Raw genomic sequence first — 24,871 nt, 5'->3', positions numbered from 1 at the left:
AAGCCAAGACCTAATCCAGATGGCCACCAAAACAGATTCCCATCAGCATCTTGGTTGCACCTAGAAATCAGTGATAAAGGGCAACGTTATCACTGAAAATGAGTATTATTGCCAGCAACTCAAACCAACCTCTGGTACTGGTCCTACCTTTGAAACAACAAGGATTTTATTCCTGAAGTTTCCCTCACATATTTCCCAAAAGGACATGGTCAAACACCTTCAAGTCCACAAAATGAATGTACACTTGTTGGGTGAACTACCATGCACCCTTTTTACTCACTAACTTACTTTGTGCTTGTCTAACAAATAAAATTACAACTAAATACATTGAATTTTGTTGTGAAAATGTGACAAAAGGTGAAAAAGTTCACGCGATGTTAATATTTTTGCAAGGCACTGAGCATGTAGGTGCAGAAAAATTAAGTTTCAGAAGGAAAAATATCACAGTCAGTCCAAAATGGTTTATTTTGTAAAGGGGGGCAGGTGAAGGAGATGAGAAAACATGGTGTGCTACTAAATGATATATTCAAATGTACATGTAATTCAAAGGGTATTACAGTCATCACTCAATATTTTGTTTTTTTTTTTTCTTCTTTTTCTTTTTACACACATGAAGTCTTCTCTCCAACATGGTTTCCAGATGTAAATGGATAAAAAGTTTATATCATTTTCAACATAAAAATAAGCATCAAGATGATTAATCCTTGGGATGCTGAAATTAATAAAAAAAAAAGTTACATGCAAAATGAAGACTGATGAATTCATTTTCTCAAGCTGGAAAAAAAAAACTCCACAAAACAAATAAACATGAGTAACTAAAACGCATTAATTCGGATGACAATTTAAGGTGAATCCTTCTGCCCTTTTGTCCTCAAATTATTAAATCACATTAGCGGAAACTGCATTGTTTTGAGTCTTTTATTCACTATAATATAGGTCAATAGGAAATATAAGAAACTGCTAGTAATGACAACTTGAGTGATCTTGGCTAGCCATTACAAACAGCACATATGTGTTGAGATGCATTATGAAAATCACTACCCAAAATAAATTACATTTGCCAAAATCTAACGCACAGACTGGTTGGAGGGAAGTGGAAGGAAGGGTTAGGACGAGAGTTGGTCTGGATGTAGGACCAACAGACTAAATGACTAGTCAAAACACACTGTGAACGAAGCTCCTCTGGATGTGTTGAGTCCAGAGGTACGGCTGTAGAGTGAGTATAAAGGTCCCAAAGTAGAAACTGCAGTCTTAACATGTGCCATACTTAAAATATAGAGGAAAACACCCTTACACTCATCAATATGATGAGCAGAAAAGTCCCAAACCAAAGCTTTGAAGTCTTTATTTTTGCTATCAGGAGAGAAAAAAATACTTGAAAACAAAAATAAAACACAAAACAGGAGAGGGAGGGAAGAAATGACTCCAGATATTACGCTGAATGCAGAGAAGATGAACTGCACGAGTTGGGTGAGACACTCCGGCACAGGGGGTTATTTCCTGGAGCTAGACTTCTAATATCCAAAAGTACTGGTCTGGAGGACCCATATTGGTCAAGGGCTGTCCATGGAGATGCCTACAGTAAAATACCTCAACAGTGGCATCTTAGCAGGATGTCCAAGAGTGACGCTATGTGCTTCCTGCTGCCTGGTTCTCACCTCCATCTGAATTACCTGCAGGGAAAGAGAGGAAATTGGTGGGAATGTCACTGCGGGTAAGCAGCCTCAATATATTAAATAAAAACCCAGCGTGAAAGCGCAAAAAACGTAATTTTCTCTTGAGGTGGCCAGACACAAACATGCTGGTTTGTGTCTGTTTCAACTTTATGTTTTGGCAAACAAGTCAGACTAGCAAATTAGACTAACAACATTTACTTCATTTTAATGAGTTACAAAAGAAGAGGCACTTGTTACAGGAGTTTCACTTTTGGATACATTTTAAGAGAGCTAAATTAAGTCTTACAGCTAATAAAAACCCAGGATTTAACACTGAATAGGACAAAAAAAGGATTTTAACACAGAAATTTCCTAACCCTATAACGACTACTGAAAAGTAAGCCCATGTTTGCATTAGCATATACACTCGATACTAGCCTGTGCTTCCTTTTACATAAATAACTACATCAATGCAGTGTGATGAGTCAGTGGTTCTGCTGAGATATTGAGGAAGCCCAATGATATCAGCCTTCACGTCATCTACACTGTTGGTTCTGGTGTCTCATCTTCCTCTTGACACAATAATCCATAGATTTAATATGGGATTCAGATCAGATCTGATTACTGATTAATCAAGCACAGTAACAAAATGGTGTTTGAACCAGTTTTTGGTATCTTTGGCAGTTTATACGGGTACCAAGTCCTGCTAGGAAATGGAATCAGAATCTCCATAAAGCTTGTCAGCAGAAGGAAGCATGAAATGCTTTAATATGTCTTGGTAAATGGCTGCACTGACTTTTAACTTGTTAGAACAAAAGTAACATAGCTTCTCAAAAATCATCTCTGACTGAAAACTTCACACTGGACCTCAAACAACTTGGATCCTGGGCCCCTCCAACTCTTCCACCAGACTCTGGGACTTTTATTTCCAAATGAAATGCAAACATTACTTTCATCAGAAAAGAAGAGCTTGTACCACCGAGCAACATATGTCACTTTTTAAGATGCTTCTCACACGGTCTCTGGTTCAGGAATGGCTTAAGACAATGAATGTGGCAGTGGTAGCCTACATGGGATCGTTTTGTCCTTTGTCCTCAGTCCAATACCTGTTAATGTTCTGTTGTTGTCTTGTTATGATTATGTGGCTTATAGAAGGCATCAGTAAATGTCTGCTGTATGAAACGTTCCTGTTTAGAAAATCCTTTTTTATTGGTTTATGTAGCATTCTAAAACTACACGTAAGGATTGTTATTAGCTTTAGGCCTCATTTATTCAATAGATCACTAATAGAATTAATTTAACTTTTGAACCGAATAACCAAAATAAATTTGCTTCTTGTATCTATTCTAATTTACTGAGACACACTTGTATCTCACTTGGTTCAGATAGGTACTTCAAATGAGCACTTTAAATTCTTACACATCTGAAAGTACAAGCAGTGGCCTAAATAAAGATCTACGTTCAGACATCAACAAATCTCATATAAGGCTGAGTCTTATTTGACATCTTCGGATAAAGATTTAAAACAGGCTCAATTAAATATGAGTAAATATAAAGTAAAAAGGTGTTGCTTGACTAGTTCCTTTATGCATGTCACACTATGGACCAGTTATCCGTAGTTTTTAATCTCTGAAATTTGCATTTTAAGATTGTTTCCATGAAAAAATAAATGGTAAACATCTCAATCTTATGAAAATTAATGTCACTGATTGTAAGTCAATCCACATACACAATATCAAAAATTCTCATCATACTGAACCATTTCTTGGTAAAATTTCAATCTCAACCTCAGATAATAAATAATTCAGATCTACATTACCTTTCAAAAAGCTGTTCCTGTACCTGGCGCTCCTGTCTCCAGATTCAAACTGGTTGCACATTTATAAAGCTCTCTTAATTGGACCTGACTGTCTCATGTCTGCCGTCATCATTAGTCAAAACCTAGAATACTCCTCCAACTTTGCATGCTGCTTTTCTCTGGGCGCTCACAACATGTATGAAAAACGCAGGATTATTTTCCCTCTTGTAAAAACAAAACATTAATTACTGCAGAAATAGTTTCATTTGTCAACCTGGTGCTAGATTAAGCAATTCAGAGTCACTGTCATCAGATTTGTCAACAGAAACTTAGAATAAGTCAGCAAAATGACACAGACAGACTTTATTGTCATTCAACTGTACATTTATAATGTACATATTGAGCGAACTGACTTGTAGCAGGAGTGGAGGCTGCAGCGGAGGCAGAACCCTTGTCTTCCTCGTCGCTGTCGTCCTCGTTGGACTGCGGCACCTCAGCTTCAGGGATACTTGTCGCCGGGGTCTCCGTTTCCTGCTCCGCCCTGCTCTTCAGAGCTAAAATACGATGATGTAACGCTGCAGCCAGCTGACCTATGTCTTTCGAGCTACCCTAAAGAAACAAAAAGACAAAAAAGGAAGCTAGATCTAAGGAACTTTAAAGGTACATATACTGCAAGTACATTCCTGCATGCAGATGTTTCAGATTTAACATCTGTCTGTAGGCTTCGTGCCCTTTAAGCAACTGGAGGCTAATGTCAAACATCTGGGAAGAGACGCTATGGAGCTCAGTAGGCAGGAAAAAAACATTATTATGTAAGTGGAGGCAGAAAATATGATAAAAGTGTGTGGAGCAAAAGGTTGTACTTGATGGGGCTAATTAGAAGAAGCCCAATGGTGTTCATCTGGAAATAAGCACCACATTATAAAAACACAATATTTGGAGCATTTTAAGTAAAAGCAGATCAAGAAACTCATATGTCTAAGGCTAAAATAACAAACAATAAGCTGTCAACAAGGAATTATATAACAAAAACAAACCATGACAAAATGGTGCAATTCAGGTAAATGACTATTATAATTCATTAAATACAAAGTTTTCCAAAAACTATCGTGCCATCAAGACATTTTCACAAAACCAGAGTTTGACATTTTCTGTTTGTTGAGATTTGTCACGAAATCAATAACTTTCCTTGCTTGCACTGCATGTCTGAAGTGAAAATTTCCAAACTAAAAGTCAGGTGACTAAACAAATGTTCCCAGACGTCAGAAGTCCAAGAGAAAACGATGGAGTCTTCTCACGCATCCATACTCAAAATCCAACATGGCTGCCATGCATGTAAAAACAAACATCTTCTGAAATAAACAGCCTATTTGAATCTCTAGAAGGTTTGCATCTGAATGAATCTTTCATTTCTTTCATTCATAAATACATAAACAACCTACATTTGTTAACATATTCCTTTAGTGTTTAATTCCATATGTTAACAACAAGAGAAGCATACAGTCAACCCCAGCCATTCGCAAACAGCTAGAATCTTTAAACACTTGAGACCTCCTGTAGAAACATGTATAACGGCTTATTTTAATAGTTCAAATATATCAAAAAAATACCATAATATGCTTTATAACGCACAGTGGAAATTGAAATTAGCACTACTGCAGAAACTTATATCTATGGTCCTCCTTATCTCCACTTTTGTGGGTACAACCAATCGGCTCCTATTTAAAATATGATTTAGTTGAATAGCAGGGAGTAGTTATGGTAACAACATTTTCCTAATCAAACACCAAAAAGACATTTTTAGGTGCAGAAAATGTTCTGAAGTAGCTTTCTTCTGATGGAGCTTTGTGCCTCCTTGCAACATGAGCCATGTTTTTTGTCATTGTGCAATAAAACCTATTTTCTCTTTCAGAACTACAACATGTGGAGTGCATGACCAAAACATTTCTAAAATTAAAAAAAGGGAAAGAAAGAGAGGGGCAACAGCCATACAAGATTAGAACATACAGAAATTAAATGTGGAACATAAATATATAAATCTGGGTATATTTAAAAATATCTAAGACTTAAAAATAAGATAATTTAATCCATTAAACAACCTTAATTAATATTTTTGCAATACATACTGATATTAAGAAGACCTTGACCCCCTGGTCCTCTGTGTCCATGGCAGTGATTCGCACACTCTTCTCACTGGCCTTGTCCACCTGCATCTGGGGCCAAAGTTTTGTGTTGAGGATCAACCGCAGACTGCCCTGCGTCCTCATCACTGCGAAGATTAGGGGACACAGAGACACATGACTATATAGAACTACTGCAAGATCATTTAACTTTTTATCTGTTAAGACTTCCTATAATAAAAACTAAAAAAAACAAACAATGTAATTAAAACAAGGTTTGAAATTATTGGTGTTTTTATTAAAAAGTTTGAAGTAAACCTTATAAATTTACATCAATAAGGGATTAAATTATTTGCATGACTTAGCGCCCCCTTGTGCCAAGCATAAAGTATTGCAGCAGAGATTAAAAACAAGCACTTAAAGCAGTTTTAAGACCTCTTAAGGTCTTACAACCTAAAATACAAGCATTTTTATTTTGCTAACTAAACTTTGCATTTTGTTCGTTAATTTTTAACAGGGTTGAGGTTCTTCTCTATTCAAGCTTTGGCAGGTGTGCTTACCAAGACGAGACTGTAGCGTGCCGTCGTCAGTAGAAGCCATGTCATTGAGTCTGAGCAATCCTCGACCTCTCTCTATCCACGACTGAGCTGTCTTCTCAAAGACATACAACTTGCACTGCATCTGTAGCAAAACAAGGAGGAGGGAAATAAAAAGGGAAAAATTTACATCACTTTCAACGGCGTTGAATGCACAAGGCCCATCTCGTCTTTTTACCTGTAAAACATTGCTTTCCGACTCCTCCCCGGTTTTCACATCGACCTTCTCTAAGATGCACTTCTTGGCTGTGGCTTTGGTGTAAGCTGCTGCAGATTCTGCCAAAGACTCTGACACACTGTTTGCTGTTAAAATGAAATGCAGAATAAATCATTTACGCCTTGCTTTTTCCCCTGATCTGACAAAGTAGTCATTCCCTAACTTGGAAGCAAAACAGACTGCCTTTGATCCTTGACAAACTCTGTATTCAGTGCAAAAATGTTTAGTCATATTACAAGTCATATTACAGCTACAAATTTAAACCTATTTTATTTGGATTTTAAATGACAGAGCGCAGCAGATAAATATGAAGTGGAAGGAAACTGATGCATGTTTGTCACAACACCTTTTATTCCAAATACCTTAGAAATTCAAAGAGCATGCAACAACTGTCAACCTATCAAAACATCCAGATGTCCTGACAGATAAAGCAAGGATTAGGCCATTTTTACACAGCAGGCAAATGTAACCCAAATCTGACGTTTTTGGCCCATCTGCGATCAATATAGGACTTCTTAATGGCAATCTGTACGGCACAATTCAGGTAATTTTATTTCCAACTTTTATGAAACTGACGTGAGACCAAGTGTTGCAAATTCACACGCAATAATGACGCACATAGTGTCGCCACTCTTGTTTTTAATTAGCTTCCTTTGTCTAATTATAACATTTTGCCAATTTTGTCAGTTCCCGCTTTAATTGTGCATCTCACAAGTCAGGCATTTGTGGAAAAGTGGAACAAAGAAAGACAAAAGAAGGCTTCCAAAATTGTATGTTTTTGTCTTCATGCAAAATGTCACTCGCCTAAAAAAAAAAACTAGTGAAAAACACTGACAACATTTTTCACAAAAATGAAAGAAGATGGTGATGGCAGCATAATGTGGAGACGGGGGTAAGGCTGGAGTTGATGAGAAGTTGGATGGAGCTAACCAAAGGGACAATTCTGGAAGAAAACCCTGTTCGAGGAGTCAAAAGACTTGACAATGGGGTCAAAGTTCACATTCCGATAGAACAACAAAGCCAGAAGCTACTACTGGAAAGGCTTATGAAGTGGAGTGAATGGCCCAGTCAAAGCACACACCTAAATCTAATTGAGAATCTGTCCAGATGTTTTCTAACACTGGCCAAACAAATTCAGTCTCTAAATGAGCAAAACTGGAACAGAGATATAAAAGACTTGCAGCTGTAACTTAAACAAACAGTGCCGCTGCAGAGTATTGACTGAAGCTGGGGGAAAAATGCATACCATACGTTTTAGATTTTATTTCTAAGAAAAATCTATATTTGCTTTTTTCCTTCCACTTAACATATGATACTTTCTGCTGGTCTGTCACATAAAATTACAATAAAAACATTGCATTTGTGGTGGTAAACAAGTTTGTTTAGGTAGAGAACATAGGAGAATTTAATCAGATTCTGTTTCCATGCCTTGGAAAAAGACCCTGGAACCTGCAAGCGTGCATGTGGTTGTGTTCATACATTTCTTTAGATCTTACATGTTTGGGTTTTCATCAAAGTCCAGCTAAGTTTGCTGTCATTTCTCATAGTAATGAATCTGAATAGCAAACATTTTTGAAGAGCAAGAGAGAGGTTATTTTTACCCTTCTCTGGGGTCGTTTCCTGTGATGAGGGCTCTGAAGCAGGAGCAACTGTAACTTCTTTATTTTCCTCGTTTGAGGCCTCACCTTTTGGAGGACTCTGAAATGTAAAAAAATATAAAATAAAATAAAATAGAAAAAAAGATGACTAAAATGTAATTCATGGTAAATCTCTGGGAAGCAACTAATCAGCTTACCAGAACTCTTTCAGACATATTCTGCCCAAAGACAAACTTTGCTCCACCGTCTGTACTGTTTGTGGCATTTTTTGAACTTAAAAGTAAAACAAAGGAGTGAAGAAAAGCTTCAGTCGGTGCACGGAGGTTACCCATGAATTAAATTGAAATGCTAAAAATATGTTTGAGACACAATCTCATTACCTTGGGGTAGAGATGTACTGTAAGAAATAATTAGTGCCCTCTGTTTGAGAGTCCAGTTGCGCCGCGTCTTTTGAGTTGTCTTCTGTGCTATTCTCATCCAACTGGAACAAAAACAACAAAAACATGAGAAGGAATCTAAATAAAGAACCACAACAAAAAAATTCCCATAGCAAATTAGCTAAATAGCTTGAAGCTCTATGGGCCAAAACACACAAATAAGTGCATACAGGAGAAAGCATCCTTTTAAATAGTTGTCATTTTTAAGTGAAATGAGTAATTATATGAACAAAGTCCTCTAAGTACATCTTAAAGTGAACATGCCCAACAAGAAGTCATTACATCTCAAATCTAATTTAAGAAATGTGTGTCTGTGTGTTGCGCATAATGATACCATTAGACTTACTGAAATATTTAAGACATTCACTAGCAAAATGTTATGACTTGAATTTGGATTATTGAAGCACATCAGTGTTGAGAAAAGCATTTGCAGATCAAACAAAGATAACTTGAGAAAATACAAAATGTTTTTAAATGATTATTTCATTCATTAATGGTTTATATGACATGGATTAACTGAGTTAACACATGTTTTTGGGAAAGATCAGTTCAATTCACTTAAACTGAATCTGTCTGACAGCATGAAATATCAGTCATCGACATTTATGAGTCTGGAAAGGGTTGCAAAGATGTTTCTAACGCTTTGATTCATAAAAATTAACCACAAAGAGCCAAATGGAGAAAAGGTGAAACACCAGTGAATCTTCCGGAAAGCGCGGTCAAGCAAAATTACTTCAAAAATGCATTGATGATTCATCCAGAAGGTCAGAAACGAACCCAGAACAACTTCTAAAGCTCTGCATGTCCAACTGGCCACAGTTAAGGTCAGAGTTCATGAGAATGAAGAAAATGGGGCAAAATAGCCTCCATGGGAGAGTTTCAAGGTGAAAATCAGTGCAAACGGAAAAAAATAGCCCGGGGCTGCTTTGCTGCTTCATGATCTGGGCAGTTTGCTGTTATAAATGGAAATAAAAAATCTGTCTTTTGAATTCTGAAGGAAATTTTCCAGCCATCAGTTTGTCACCATAAGCTCAAGCACACACAGAGTTATGCAGGAGGCAAAACTGCATAACACATCTGGAAGTCCTGAAATGACTGAGGTTCTGCGATGCTGTAACTGAAATAAGCCTTTAATGCATAAAACACCCAAAAATTAAAACGATTCTGCAGAAATTGCTCAACATTGATGTGAAAAACTCACTGCTTGTGATTGAAAATAATAGATTACAGTTGTTGCCATCAGAGAGTGGCTCATAGCGGAAAATTACTTTTCTACAAACAACCAGGTAATACTGGATAGCTTTTGTTTTCTCTTTCATTAATGAAATCATTGTTTTAAAACTGCATTTTGTATTTATTCAGTTAGTTCTTGTCTCATGTTAAAATTTGTTTGATGATCTGAAGCACTTAAGTGTGAAGGGGAAAAAAAAGCAAAAATCAGAATACATTTATGAAAAGAGTAAATGCTTTCTAAATGCACTGCAGAGTATCAACAATCTAACGCAGCTCACCTTTGCTCTGTCTTTGATATTTTGACCAAACACAAAAGACGTAGGGATATCAGAATCTTTCTTGTCTCTTCTGCCCCCATCTTTGTTGCCATTTGCTCCATCCTCCTCATTTTCATGTTTCTGAAACAACACAAACAGATTTAACTGTACTTCTAATAAAGCTGTTTTTCACTTTAACAAACTACGATGTCTGTAAATAACACTTTCTACAGGTCAGCCCCTGGTTTAAATTGATTGAAAATACATTGATTCAAACAAATTGAGTTTTATGGATAAAATGATTTCTTTTATCTGCTTACATGCTCACTGCTACATGCTTACAAAACCATATCACATAAGACTGACGACAGTAACATATAAAAAATGAACCTGACTAACACTAACCTTTAGGGAGGGTACAGAATGAGGACAAGAATAAAAGCAAAACTCGCACTGCAACCTTTGCCTCACTTGGTTGCATCCGTAAGGTGTGTTAAGTGTGGCCCAGTGCTGTGACGGTCAATGTCACTCTGTATCTGTTCCATTTGTATGACTTATAACATTTTATAATTTGTGGAATTAAAAGCCTGTTTTATATTTAACCAAATCCCATTATTCCTCAAGGTAATGACTCTGAGGAGTCAGGACCCATAACTGGTAAAAATGAACCTGGGAGTTGCAGAGAGGGTTGTTCCACAACATGAGGGTTTTCTTTGTGAAGCACAGAATTAAAAATCAAATAACAATTCTCATATTTAACCATAATATTTTAGAAAAAAAGCTAAGATTCTTTATATTTTTGGCTTTTACTATTAAAGGTTTAGATGAGAAATGTTTCTCTGGATTGTAAAAGTTGCTGAACCCTGATATGGGAGATGCATGCAAGTACTGCTGTCTGCAATTAGTAATGCTAATTTGAGATGGTAAAATTTTTAAAAATGCCTTTTCCATAATCAGTCTTTTTTTAAAAACAGGAAAACTTGCATCAAGTTAGCTCTACTTTTTATTTACTTGTGTCACTGTTGTGCAACTTTTGGATGCATCCCTGCTCTAACACACCTGACTCAAGTGAATGCTTAATAAGCAGGCCTTTGCAGGACTTGTTGACATGTAAAGGAGGTAGTTCAACCTTTTGATTCGGCTGTGTTGTTTCCATTAATCGGCACTTGAGGACTGAAGGTGCAGGCCTCTCGTCCAGACTAAACGGCAAACATGCCCCGTTGTAATTTTAACAATAAACAATTTGCAAGTATAAAGAAAGCAAAGAAACTGGGAATGATTTAAAATTCTTGAGCAGGACATTAAAGTTGTCAGTTAAACCGTTTACAGAATCAGAAACAACTGAAACCAGTGAAACAAAATTAAGATTATGGATCCATTTAACAGAAACGATGATAAAAGTCTCACCAGTGACTTGGCTGGTGTAGTCGAGTGCTCTTTGTTGTTCAGGAAGAAGGACTGGCTCACCAGTGATCCTTCTGGCGACTTTTTCACACCGTTCGTTCCACAAGTGGAATCTAAGTTTAAACACATGACAAAATACATATATATTGTTAATTCTTTCTTTATTTCTTCCTTTTTTTGTTCTTTCTTCCTTTCATGGAACACAATCAATGCATCAATTACACAGAAAACATTTCACTATACAGAGCATCTGGAAACCATTCCCAGCACTTTTTCTACATTTTATGTTACAGCTTTATTAAATGAATGTTTCATTTAGAAATGAAAGTCTTTCTACAAAATTCTACACACAAACATCCTATTATAACAATAAGGAAAGACGTTTAATAGATTTTCTTTATTTGTTAAAAATAGGAAACCATTAAATCACATTTAAGTAATAAAATTGCTTAAATGGGAACAATTGTCTCATTTTGAAGGTAAAGAAAAAGGAGTTGATTGTAGATTTCAGGAGAAAAGGGGTTAGATTAATACTTAATTTCACTTTGGGATCAATAAAGTATTTACGAATTTGACAGACTCCACGCTGCGATTGCAGCCACATGTGTATTTACTAAATACTGACTTGACTGGGGTGAATATTTATTCACCCCTATTTTATTTATAACATAAAATGCATTTTATGTTATAAATCTATTTATTAGAAATCAGTTTTCACTTTGACATTGAAAGATTTTCTTTTACCAAAACAGAAATTTTTTTGATTGTGATTGATTTGTTAAAGCAATGAAAAGAGTGAAAATACTTTTAATAGTCACTGCATGTAGCAAGAAACCAATGTAAGAAAATGTCAAAATGGTATTTGTGACTCCAAAGAGATCAATAAAGTGAAAGTTTACAATGCTTACTATTTACTCCTCCTTTTTATACAGCTGAACCAGTTATTTGAGGCAATGTGTCACTACACACTCTTGTTTGCTATGGCACACCAGAGGCTCTTGAGCAACAGGTTTGGGCAACAAGCCTGACAGATGAAGTTTGCTGACAGATTTGTGGTCTTTCGTGACAGGCAGGAGGTTCCTCCCTCTCTCTTTTGAAATTTTCTGGCATAAAAAAATGGTACAGAGTACTACAACAAGGCTAGTTTATTGTAGACATAAATGTCTTATTGCTTCATTACATAAGGTCATCAGAAAGTCATAAGAATGTCATGTGAAATGAAGATATTTTCCCTAATCAAATTGAGAGCTCAATAGTATTCAATAAAGAAATAAACTAAAATAAGGAGAAACTTCTCTTTCCTCTCATTTTTGGCTTGTGTGAGAAATCAAAATGACGACTTAATGTTAGTCAGATAGAATTAAAACTTACATATTTTGTTTCTGTTCATAACAAATCTATCAATAGTTAAGATAAGCAGAGTTCAGAAAATGACTGTTTCAATTCGGGATGTTAAACGATCAGAGTGAGGAACTCAACTCCTGATTATTTCTTGTTTATTGGGTAGTGTGTGATTGTCATGTGACTTGCTCTGCATGCTGTGGTCATATTGGTAGACATCTCAATGTAGTCCAGAAAGCAGCTGAAACAATAGGCATTCCATTTTACTGTAAAATTTGTCTGTCTGTTTTTTTAAACTGTAAATAAATTCATGGGTTAAATGATTGATGGGAATGGCGCTTACCCAAAACAAGATATGGATTTCCCTCATTTAAATATGTTTTTTTTAAACCAATATGATTAAAATAAACTTTAAATTGCTGAAATAGAACTGTTACTTTCCTTACATTGTTGATAAATTAAAATTCCAAACATGACAATATAGCTGTCTCTTAGAAAGACTCCAGAGTTGGAGCAACTAGTCACTTTTTTGGACAGGTTCTCTTAATTTCTTAGACAAATTTGAGAAGAAAACAAAACATAATATATATGGTATAAGTTTTTCAGAGTTACTGAATTAAAAAAAGACAACATATTCATGTAACTCAGACTGACACAATTCTCAAACTCAAAAACTCAACCTATTTTTTCACTAGTTAATCCTATGAAGTACCTTAGCAAACTGCCAAATATGTTGTGATTGATGTAACCCTAGTAGAAGCTGTACTCACTGGACTCTAAATGTGATTTGGAGGCTGGTGCCTGGAGAACTGCTGGGCGAAGGACACTGCGCTGCTGTTCCTTGGGTTTTTGACTCGGGACGCCTAAAACACATATAAGTTGTCTTAGATATTGTATAAATCATTTATATTGCTTTGTCACTGTACATTCAGAAACCGAGGGCATGTGTGAAGTGTCCAAGTCTGACGAAAATGTATTATTGATAGGTTTTTATTTTAATTACAAATATAAATACTTAGGACTGTAAGAAATTATGTCTGCTTTTATAGTGTGTGTGCCTTTAAGACAATTATATTATAATCCAGCAGTATGATGACAATAACTGAAACCTACCAGAGCTCGGTGCTTGCCCATGTATGAGAGTCGGTGGCTTTAAACGGAACCCCATAGGTTTCTCCTCTGGTGAAGTAGAGCAGAAAAGTCAGCAAATATTAACATATCTAAAAATTACAAAGCAACACAAATAGATATGAATCTGACTGCCACTTCTCTAACTACTGAGCCTGTTACCACAGCAACGCTCATGATGCTTACAAAACCTAAGAGACAATGCAGTACTTCTAGCCTGACAAGGCAAGTTTTTGTCATCTGACCCATTTTTAAGCCGTTTCTTCAGCTCACTGGCTTTCTTAATCAGTCTTTATCAGTGACTGAGCACAATATAAAAACACACCTTTTGCTTTATTTGGTTTTTGCATTTAATGATTCACTTTTGTGTCTAAAATGGCATGAAAATTCCCTTTAAGGTTTGCAAATACTACATATAGGTAAAACCTGCTGGCAAAAGCCACATGGTTTCCAGCCTTGAAAAGTACAAAGTTTGAAAAAGAACATTTAAATCAAATAGTTTGAATCCTCACTGAAAAGGCATTGTTTCAATTGATATAAAAAAATACTTTATTTAGGAGGAATTAAATGTTGCCCTAACTCATATCATTAAGTATCTTTAAAGAGTCCTTGTGGAAGAATCAATAATAGCAGTAAGTCTCGCAACGAATTCGAAGAGGTCTGCTACTGAAGACTGTTGACATGTGACGGCCTCATAACCGTCACAACATGCTAACAGATCATACTTCACAGCAACATTTCCTGGATGACGCCATTAGTTGTTGACAAGAAATGCTAATCCACCTTATTTGCTTTTGCCACTCCTATTTAAATATTTCAAACTTCCTCCTTCTCTCTCTGCATCCATGAAGACTGCTTTTCAACTCCTCTGGGATTTGGGGTCAAGGTTCAGGTATTACTGGAGCTTTTCGGATGCTAATCAGCTGCTTCCAGTAGTTAAAAAAAACTAAACAAAAAAACATGGTTACACATCACAACAGTCCAAAAGTAAAAAAGAAAAAGAGTAAAAATGCTTCCAGCTACATGGAATCTATAAGAAGAGGGAATAATTGTCCAATAAACAATAAGCCTCAACCAAAGATATTAACAAAAGTTAACCAAAAGAACTAATCAGAACTAACAGAGCTGCTCCCCCATCCTGCCACCATGAGCAGCGCGATTCCAGGCCTATAAAGTTTATTAATAGGAGGAAAAACAAACAGCTAAAACAAGGGTAGCTGCAGAAGGTTAAAGGAAATCTTCCACAGGAGGCTCGTTTACAGGCTTTCGTTGTCCTGGCTGTTAAATAACAGAGCTGGGTTTATAGTATAGTTTTTTTTGTTTACATTCGTTCCAGTCAAAGTTCACCTGCATGTATTTCAGTGTATTCACCTTTAGGAAACATTCTCACTTTTCTACAATTATCTGATCTTACTAAAAATTGTGTCATTTGACAATTGCATATTAAATGTTTCTGTACCAGCCTGACATATTACGGTAACTTTGTCAATAAAATAGACAAAGTAGCAAAGCCGTAACAAAACAAAATTCATAATCAGATTTACAGAAAATTACTTAAAAGTAACACATAAATGTTGCCAGACTACACAGGATCTCAACCTGAAAACTAGTCTGTCTACATCTAAAGGTCCCTCAGTGTTTTTCTGAAAGATCCAAACCCTGATTATAATTCCTACTTGAAGGTAAAAAATGGTTCAAACATGATATACCTCACCTATTAATAGCTATCAAAACAAAAACAATATACATTAGACAGTCATCTATAACTGCTAATAATTTAATCCCTAAAATGATAAATGGTGCCAACATTTACTACCATTCAGTACTCTGTAGAAGCTTTTATACCCCTTAAACTTTTTCACTTTATAACCACAAATTTCAATCAATCTTATTGGGATTTTGTGTGACAAAATAGCGTAGAATTTGGTAATTGCAGTGAAAATGAAACTTGGTTGAAAACATGGAGAAGCAGCATTTAGTTTTCATGCTCCACTAATTTGGAACAAACATAAACAAAACAGCTGAAACTGAGTTCCTTTAAATCAAGGTTAAAACCTAAACCTGTTTCATAATAACTGGAACACTGACCAAAAATATTTGCTTGACTATTTTTGATGACATTTGACAAAACGAAATATTACTCGTTTCATAATTGGTCACTGTATTGGTCACTAAGTAGTTTGAAGTGCCTGTTGCTGAAATTTGCTATACAAATAAGCTTTACTTGTCTAAATAAATAAATTTCAGTGTAGGTATTTTATTCTCGGTACAAATCCAGTTGCTCTGTGAAAGCCTCAGGTTTACAGAAGAACATTTGCAAACAAACATCATGAAGACCAAAGAAGAAAACATAAAGAGATAAAGTTATAAAAACATTTAAAGTATAGCAGGGTTATGCTACAAAAACAATACCCCAAACTCTGGATATCTCAGTGCTCTGTTCAACCAGTCACCTGAACATGGAAAGAGTATTTCACAAACCACCAAGACATGATCAGGAAGGGGATTTAGTGGAAAGAACATACAAGAGGATCTACGGTCACTCTGGAGGAGCAGCAGAGCAACACACACAGTGATGATAAAGAATAAGAAGTCTTATTTTCAGACTGACACAAGCCATGCAGGGGGCACAGCAATCATACGGAAGAAGGTAGTCAGGTTAGAAAAGACCAAAAGGAAACTTTATGGCTTTAAAACGCAATCTGAACAAACAACTGTCAGAAAAACACAGTGGCAAGATGAATCATGACAATTTAGTTACAGTTAGTTGGAAGACAGAGGGAGCTAAAAACAGACGAATCCTGGAAGAAACCCTGGTGGAGACTGGGGCAGAGATTCACCTTCCACAGAATGATTTAGATCAGACATCTGAGGCTCAAAGCCCATGAGGCCAAATCAGACCAGGGATCCGATTCTGTCTGGTCCATGAGATGATTTCATATACCTGTTAGTAATGGCCTACTGCTAGGGTGCATGTCGCCAATGGCAGAGTCAGAGACAACGAAGATATGTGTAGCACTTAAATGACAAACTAAAAATCAGCACCACTGTGTTCCCAAATACTGAGCCATGACTTCACAGGGAGCTATGTTGTTTTTCAGAGCAATAAATGACATGAAATTGTTCAGTAATCCATGCAATTTTGACATGGAGAGCATTGCAAACATTAATATGGAGCTTATTTATCAGAATTCACCACCAACTCTGGATGAACTTGTACTTAAGATATGTTACAACATAACATAAAAAAATGCAACATGTATTCAACATGTATATATTTTCATTTTTTGCAACAACTTAATATTGTCATTTGCTTTTTTTCATTTGTTATATATTGTGCACTGCTTGATAGATGTTTTATTTTATCTACTGGGAAAAAATATTTTTGCTTGGACTTTCAAACAAAAATTATTTGATTTTTATAAATAAGCAATCTTGTTTATAAGGTTAGATTGGATTTGGCTGACCAAAGCCAGTTAATGCGCTGGAATGGCCCAATCCAACTAACGTGCAAAGATGTGAAAATGTATGCTCAAAGAGGCTCTGCATCCAATCTGACTGATTTTGGGATATTTTGCATTGGAAAATTGGCAAAAAAAATATTCAGATGTGTAAAGCTGGTAGATACACACCAAGGAAGACTTGTAGCTGCAGTGTAAGCTGGCACTACTATTTATTCACTCAAATACAAAACAACACACAACTTTTCAGCTTTCTATTAGTGAAAAAGAGTTGTTAAATAGCTTCAAGGGAAGTGAATACTTTAGAAAAGCATTGTAAGTAGAATAACATCTAATAATACCAAAGTATTTGTCAGAGTCACTACAAAAGTAAAACACTTTCAAATGCTTAAAAATGTATTTGCCAGTAAAAGTGCATTGTTTGCAGGCATAATTACAGGCTACACATGGTCCTAATAGTTCCCAGAGTGAAAACATGTTTTGAATTTCTCAGGGTTTTAAGAAGTTCTTATAAATAAGCATGCCAAACTAAAACAGCAAAAGGTTTCACTTCTCTCTGCTCTGGATAAAGCATGACCCGGTTGCAGCAAACGGAAAGCAACACAGATCACTTAATAAAGCTGAGCAACCCACCGGAAAAACACACACACAACATAATCATTTTTGACATTTCATCTTGTTTAACAGTATTAAAGCAATGTGTTTTCATTATCTCTGATTGAAATGGGTTTTTTTTTTTTTTTACAAATTATCTAGAGTTTATGAATGCTCTGTAACCTCAGATCAGTTTTCACCAGAGTGCAAATGGTCAACATTTTTACTAGCAACCCTGTCCTCAAACTAATACCGAGGCTGCAGCAGCAGCCACAGACAGCAGCAGCTGCTCTGACCAGAAGTGCGACTGATTGGCTCTGTTTGAGCCAGCTACTGGTGAAACGTACAGCACGATCTGCAACGAACAGGTGAAAAACACAACATGTAACCCTATTAAATCTAACATTTACAGAAACCCTGTCCTGTTACTCTAAGAAATTGAACGTGATAAATTATTACAAGCCAGACACAAAAAAACAAAAACCTACAATCTGAAATTGCATATATTTCTTTTTCTATAAATAACACCAAGCCCCTGAACTTAAAATTTAGTCCAAACTTAGAAGTAAAAGAACCACAAGACAGTTTGGTGGGCAGAGAGTTTTGTGTATGCAGGAAGCTTACAAGACGCCACTGAAAATGTGCTGACAACCCGAACGTCACAAGACAAACCTTTTTAAACATTCTTTTTAAAAAAAGATCACTTTGAAGACACCTTTGTGTTGAAACTTAAAACATTTCAACACGAGGTCTCATAGCCTCACCTGGCTCAGAATCAGAGTTCCCAGTTGGAGACTGGCAGAAACTTGAGGGCATGAATACATTGTTCTTGGGAACTGCAAGAAGCCAGACAGGACACTGCACTCAGCATACAAATAATACCACAAGAAAGAATAAAGCACAAAAAGAGGAGAAAATGGCCTCCTTAGTCACTACATGTCCTTACCAGAATGAGGGGGTGGGAATGATGAGGTCCGTTCCCTTTTCACAGGGGGGCAATAGCTTCCCTCATCTTTATCTGAATCTGAAAACAGGAGTAAAACATTTTTATTGTTAGTTTTAGAGAAAATCTATGACACAAAACAGAGATTATAGTATTTTGTTTACCCTCGCCATCTTCTGCACTTGAGCCTTCTGCAGACCGCTGCCAGACATGACAATAAAAGCTCCAGTTATTATACATTCAAAAATACCTTTAAAAGTCACAGGAGCAACCTAGAACCAAAACAATGTTTGTCATTAATTATACGAATCGAAATAAGCCATTTAAGTTTTTTTTCCCTAGAAAACAAAAAGCTGTTAACTGTTGAAAAACAAACATGCCTCAACATACGTTTGGGTGAATGTTTGGTGTCAAGATAATACCAAAGGTTTGGGTAGAAAGTAACGGCATTAAAAATGTCAACATCTTCTGCTACACACTTACAAAGGTTTATAGTCATTTTAATGCCAAAGTTATTGCAGTTTTCTCTGGCTTTATGGCTCAATGCTGGGCAAGTGACTGCAAACTGCCTGGCAGAGCAGTGGGGTGCACCACAGTAGAAAATCATGTGATGGTGGCATTATGGTTAAATATTGCAATACTAATATAATCAATAAAACCATGTTTTCTTGCCTTCTGAATCTCTTTAGATATGCCCCAATCCAGGATTTTTGGTTTCAACCGAATCCCAAAATCTGACTCTAAATATCTGGCGATACCAACAGCTCATAATCCAAAATGTCTTTACAATATTAACCATTTTTGTCCTGCTATTGCAAGCAAATAATGACAAACCAGTCAGCAACATGACTGCATTTTATGTCTTAGAATTAACTTTTGCCAATAAATACAAGAACATAATTAATATAAGTTAACTATTTAAGTGAAACTAATTCTTAAATATATGGTGGCTTATTAGGAATTAGCATCGCTACGTGACAGCAGCCTTGTCATTTATTTCCTTAAGACTTTAGGTTCTTCCTACAGGCCACTGAAACTCCCAACTCCATTATAATCCATGGCAGATGGAGGTAAAAGAATAAAATATTCTGTATTTTAGTTGGACACTTTCTGTTTGCAGAAAGAAACTTGTTGCTCCTCTCTAAATTTCAGAAATTCTCTCCTCAAGTCAATTCAACTTTATTTACAAAAACACATTTTATATGACAATCGTAAACTCAGTGTGCACCAGTTACTACGTGTTGGAAACCAACCTCCACTGATCTACATGTTTGCATGATACCAATAGCTAGCATTTATCTCAAACTTCCTCCTTTTTATGATGAAATATCTCCAAGGAAGCTGAAACTAAGCAGACTCTATATAATTAAACTTTACTCAATCTGTCCAATCTAGGGATATATTTTAAGCATCTGTGTGAATACAGACAAATCTTTATATTTTATTACTAAAATTTGCAACATTTCTCTTGGCTGTAAGTTTAAGAGCAAAAATAGTCAACATGTAACCTGCAGCAGCACAGGATCACAACGCCTGGATCGGATCAATCTCTGTTTCTCCTCCATAATTTCTATTCTTCCAACTCTCCCTGTGACCTTTAGGGCATCATCCTGGGTGTCAGGTGTGGGCATTAATACAACAAGAAACTCCATCAAGTATTATGAATATGTTTTTGGCAAATAAAGTGTGACACTTGGAATACAATAGTCAAAAATGATTGCATTCCAAAGAAACCCTAATGGCTTTAATTTTACACACACCACATAATTGCAAAATACTGTGTGTACATCCTCTGGGCTAAGATGCTGGGTTAACCAGATACTTCCAATGGGTTGTACACTATAAAAGAGAAAAATAGCAACAGCTGTATAATGCCCTGCCTTATAACCACTACTAAACTAAATTATATCTCTGCTCTTGCCAAGGTACAAAATAAACAAGTTAAATGTGTTATAACACTTTAAAAATTGTAATGACTCGTATTTTATATAATTTTAGCAACAAAAGGAGTAATTGTTTCTAGGCGCAAGTTCATAATGTTACATATTTTTATTTACATTTTTTTGTTAAAGTGTAAACCTGTGGTACTTTCACTCACACTGAAAGAATCTCAAAAACCACCCATGCCTACTTTTACAGATCAAATAAAGTGAAAGTGCTTTGACAGAAAGCAGAAACTTACCTTCTGTGCTTTATCTTTTTGGAAAACAAACACAGGAGGTGCAATGGCAGGCTTGTCTGTTAAGAAAAGATGTAGGCTGGTCATCCAAGCATCAGCTTTAGGTTACTTGTATTGTTATCCAGTTAACTTTTCATGAAAGTTGCACAAAAAAGGCTACAGAATAAAAGCTGATAAAGACCACAAGCCAATATCCATAACAAATCAAGAGAGCAAAGTAAAATCACAGTCATTACAAATATAGCAAGAAACACTTTAGCATCATGAATGACATTTACCATCTTTTAAATATTTATGTTAAGGTGAACTAATGATGGCTGCAATCTGTTTGACAAACATCTTGAGTTAGAAAGGTTTCTGTGGTGACAGGCAGAGAAATCCACTCCCATACAAACTGGGCTTAATCATACAATCCCATTAACACCTCTGGGAAGAGCGAGAATATATTATGTAGATGAAAGCTAGCCAACACAAGCAACAGCAACAATATTTTTCATTGAAGAAACAAGAGTGTTTTTATTTAAATATTCAAATATTGATATAATGTTGCTGGTTCCTTAACCAGCAACATTATATCAGTTTTTCCTGAAAATTTTAGCCTGAAGATTTAATTCCAGCTACAGGCTATTACCGTCTACCTGTGAAGAAGAGGACTCACAAGGCTAGGCAATGATCTGGAGTCACCTCAAGCCACTTAAAGCATCTTCGCGGTGTAACCTCTGAGATGTATAATCCTATAACGGTATCAGACAAAGGTTTTCCTGTGTCTGAGCGGGGCCTGCTCCCGGGCAGGTGTAGGTAGCATTATTAACGCTGCCTGCCCTACAAAAGTGCACATGTAATGCTGCAACAGATAAACATCTGGGAAATATGCTGCGAAGCTGTTTGACAATCACTTCACAGATGGATCATGCTGGTTTTGTTTGGTGCAACAACGCAATAAATGCTAAGTGACCTACATTTATCATCCATCTTTGTTTTCATTTTTCATTTCATTCAAAGCAGCCAATATGGTAAACGTATGGATTCCTGCATGTAATGCTGGTGTTCACGTCAGGCATTCAAATTGGCATTGGTGGTCCCGGCTTATGTTAACCAGCTAGCACTTTTACTATGACCCTTTCCAGCAAATAGTCGCCGCTACCGGTTCCTCCATGAAGCAGAGTGTAGGCTATAGTTAGCGTGCTAATTCGCTTCATCCTGCATGAGTCATCTCTCCTAACAAAACAGTTTAACTAAGATTCTCACCCTGTTAGCTTTAATTTCAAAATGAACCCAATGGGAATCAGTAAAGGGCATAAATTACAAAATTTCACAAAAGCGACTTGAGCCTCGTCTTAATAGCCATTTTCACCCTTACGCGCCTAAACAAGCGATAGCCACTTACGACCGTCAAACAGAGGAATGCAGCACCAAATGAGCTTAAATGGACAGCGTTGTTCCATACTCATAACATCACAATAAACGTTTTATACAACCTGCTGAAAACGGATCACAAATGGACAAACACACAAGCTAAAAATAGCCGGGGCGCTAGCTTTGAGAGGTAAACCGGGCTGCCCCGATATATTCCAGGTATTAGCCTGAGCCCAACCGTTAGCATTGTTAGCCTGTTTGCTAACGTTGTGGGTATTATAAACACCGCGACGCCACACGGTACCCGAAGACACAAATAAACATAGGACCGAGATGTTTCATTGCAGCTCCCGCATGTGCAGACACAATTGTAAGGAGCATATATATCAGCAGGTAAGGGTTTTCTCACACTGCTACTTACTCACCTTCGTTTGCCAAGTCCGCCATTTTACTTCGACGCTCTCACACCCACAACCCACCGCGCAGATAACACAAGCCGAGGCAGAAGTGTTTTCAGTCAGGCCCGGGGGCCCGACGAGTCAGGGGTCTCCTCTTCCTGTCCCAGAATTATTATTACGCTGTTCAACAATCTGGGACTCTACTTTCAATGTAAACAACCACAAAGAGACAACGTGTCAGTGGGAAAAGAACAGACAAGAACTGCAAAAAGTAGTGAAATATATCAATTGAGACATAAGCTGGCAACAGAAAGGTCCACATGAGACAAAGTAAGAAATCAAAGTAACTTTTCTAGGGTGATATCCAAGATTAGGATCTTTGTTTGCTTGTTTTCTGTCTTTTCTTTTTTACTATTTTTTACAACGTAAAATATAGTTAATAACTAGGATATACATACAGAAAAGCATTAGGGTCACTAGAAAAGGAATTCTGACATTTTTTTAAAAATCAGAAATCCAAGAAAAAAGTCGCAATTCTGAACAAGGCAATAAAGAAACACACCACTATGAACACACCCTCCAGCCCCACACACACACCCACACCCACGCGCGCACACACACACACACACACACACGCACACACACCCCTACACACACACACACACCCCTACACACACGCGCGCACACACACACACCCCTACACACACGCACACACACTAGGGGCAACTTGGAGGCCAAATAACCTGAAAGAAAAAGATTTGGGGAGTTAAGAAATTATTAATATAGAAATAAAATAAAACTTTTTGAATATGAATCATATGCTTAATGTAAAATAATAGAGTGCTGTGTAATTATGATTACCTCTCGTCTTGAAAAGGTCATAACCTTTTCCATCCACAGTCATCATAGTTCGTTTCTATAAAACAAAAATATTTCAATTGCCAAAAACTGTTAGACCTCTAGAAGAAAAGGATAAAGTCTTTTGAATATGTCCTGTATTTTTATTGAATAAAAAATTATTATTATTTAATAAAAAAATTATAGATTTTTTTTAACAATAATTAAAAAATAATCTTTTTTGTATTTTTACGGATTAAAACAAAGAAAAAATATCAACCTTTTACAGGGAGAAAGATTATTTTTAGTAGTAAGTCCTTTGGAATATTGAATTAAAAAAATTTAAATAAAATGCCAATTTGCTGCTAAATGACATAAAAGAGCTAAAAAAAATCCTTGTATCTTTAGAATCATTCCTCTGTAGAAACTCTTGGATAACGCATTGGTTTTTGTCTGCCTTAATGAATATATTCCTTATGTGGCATACGTTTGTTGATGTGTTTTATTTAACTAGAAATGGAAAACTTCATTTACTTTTTCAGCATTTCCAGTTTTACACAGCAGTTGGCTTAGCAGTGACAGTTTTAAAGCATTTTCTGAAGCACAGTAGATTTATAAAAGACATTAATCATTTTAACCCAAAGAGCTATTGAAAAAGTAAACAAATTATAAATTTCTGTTTGTTTTTGTCAGTTTTCTGTTTTGTTTTTTTATGTTGTTTTTTGTTTTTCTTTTTCTTTTTGTAGCGATGCAATTCAAATTTCCTGCCAGTAGAGGGCGAACTGTCCTCACCTCCTGTGGAAGCTTAAACAGGCCTCACTGTGAAACTTAAATCGAGAAACATAACTAAAGTGATGCATCAAACTAAACATTTCATTAATAGATTTTACGTAACATAATATGTAAGCTTCAGAAATTACTTTGATGTAATTTATCATCTTTGTAGAATTGAATTAAAATGGTAATCCAGGGGTTTTTGTGTCTGAATCCTGGACATTTTCCCAAAATGAACCAAAGCAAACACTTCAACTCAACATGTATTAAATACTCATTTTAAAAAGTTGATATCATGCTAACTCAATCAAGATGAAGAAAGTTAGATTATCTGGATTAGTGAAAAAGAAAATTAAAACCTCCAGGGGGAAAGAAAACATTGACATGTTTAGTGCGGGCCCATTGGGCTATGGTTGAGAAATGCTGAATGCTGCACATTTCATGAGAGTTTGCACCGAACAATGTCAAGCAAGAGTTTGGAGAGTCAAGCTCCAGATATCCTCAGGTTAAACTCAAACAGGCCACTGCATGCATTAGAACTGTCT

General features: G+C 36.3%; 1 protein-coding gene across 4 annotated transcripts; it reads right to left on the bottom strand.

The window, feature by feature from the left end:
- Nucleotides 1-441: 441 nt before the first annotated feature.
- Nucleotides 442-22,878, bottom strand: ranbp3b (RAN binding protein 3b). Of its 4 annotated transcripts, none has more exons than XM_028021206.1 (17): nt 22,743-22,878; nt 20,965-21,020; nt 18,947-18,983; nt 18,786-18,863; nt 18,604-18,675; nt 13,770-13,835; nt 13,427-13,519; nt 11,319-11,428; nt 9,933-10,052; nt 8,365-8,465; nt 8,182-8,257; nt 7,988-8,084; nt 6,348-6,472; nt 6,134-6,254; nt 5,580-5,722; nt 3,867-4,062; nt 442-1,673 (listed from the first exon to the last, which is right to left on the bottom strand). In XM_028021206.1, the coding sequence occupies exons 1-17, from the start codon at nt 22,762-22,764 to the stop codon at nt 1,630-1,632; spliced, it is 1,557 nt and encodes a 518-aa protein (XP_027877007.1). In that variant the 5' UTR covers nt 22,765-22,878; the 3' UTR covers nt 442-1,629. The 4 variants fall into 4 exon arrangements, with proteins under 4 accessions (XP_027877007.1, XP_027877008.1, XP_027877009.1 ...); XM_028021207.1 differs by having other exon boundaries at nt 20,965-20,978; nt 22,743-22,796; XM_028021208.1 differs by lacking the exon at nt 13,427-13,519.
- Nucleotides 22,879-24,871: the final 1,993 nt, after the last annotated feature.

The sequence above is a fragment of the Xiphophorus couchianus genome, chromosome 6 (genome assembly GCF_001444195.1).
Source record: "Xiphophorus couchianus chromosome 6, X_couchianus-1.0, whole genome shotgun sequence".
NCBI classification, from domain to species: Eukaryota; Metazoa; Chordata; class Actinopteri; order Cyprinodontiformes; family Poeciliidae; genus Xiphophorus; species Xiphophorus couchianus.
Note: the sequence above shows the minus strand (reverse complement) of the source record. Positions and strands in the feature narration are given on the sequence as shown.

Bases quoted from the DNA above. Each gene is read 5' to 3' on its own strand.
- ranbp3b (XM_028021204.1), bottom strand. From the start codon at position 21,048: ATGACCAGCCTACATCTTTTCTTAACAGACAAGCCTGCCATTGCACCT. The intron at 8,085-8,181 runs GTAAGCTGATTA...TTTACATTTCAG, and splicing joins ATATGTCTGAAAGAGTTCTG to AGTCCTCCAAAAGGTGAGGC. The intron at 5,723-6,133 runs GTAAGCACACCT...TAATCTTCGCAG, and splicing joins CACGCTACAGTCTCGTCTTG to TGATGAGGACGCAGGGCAGT.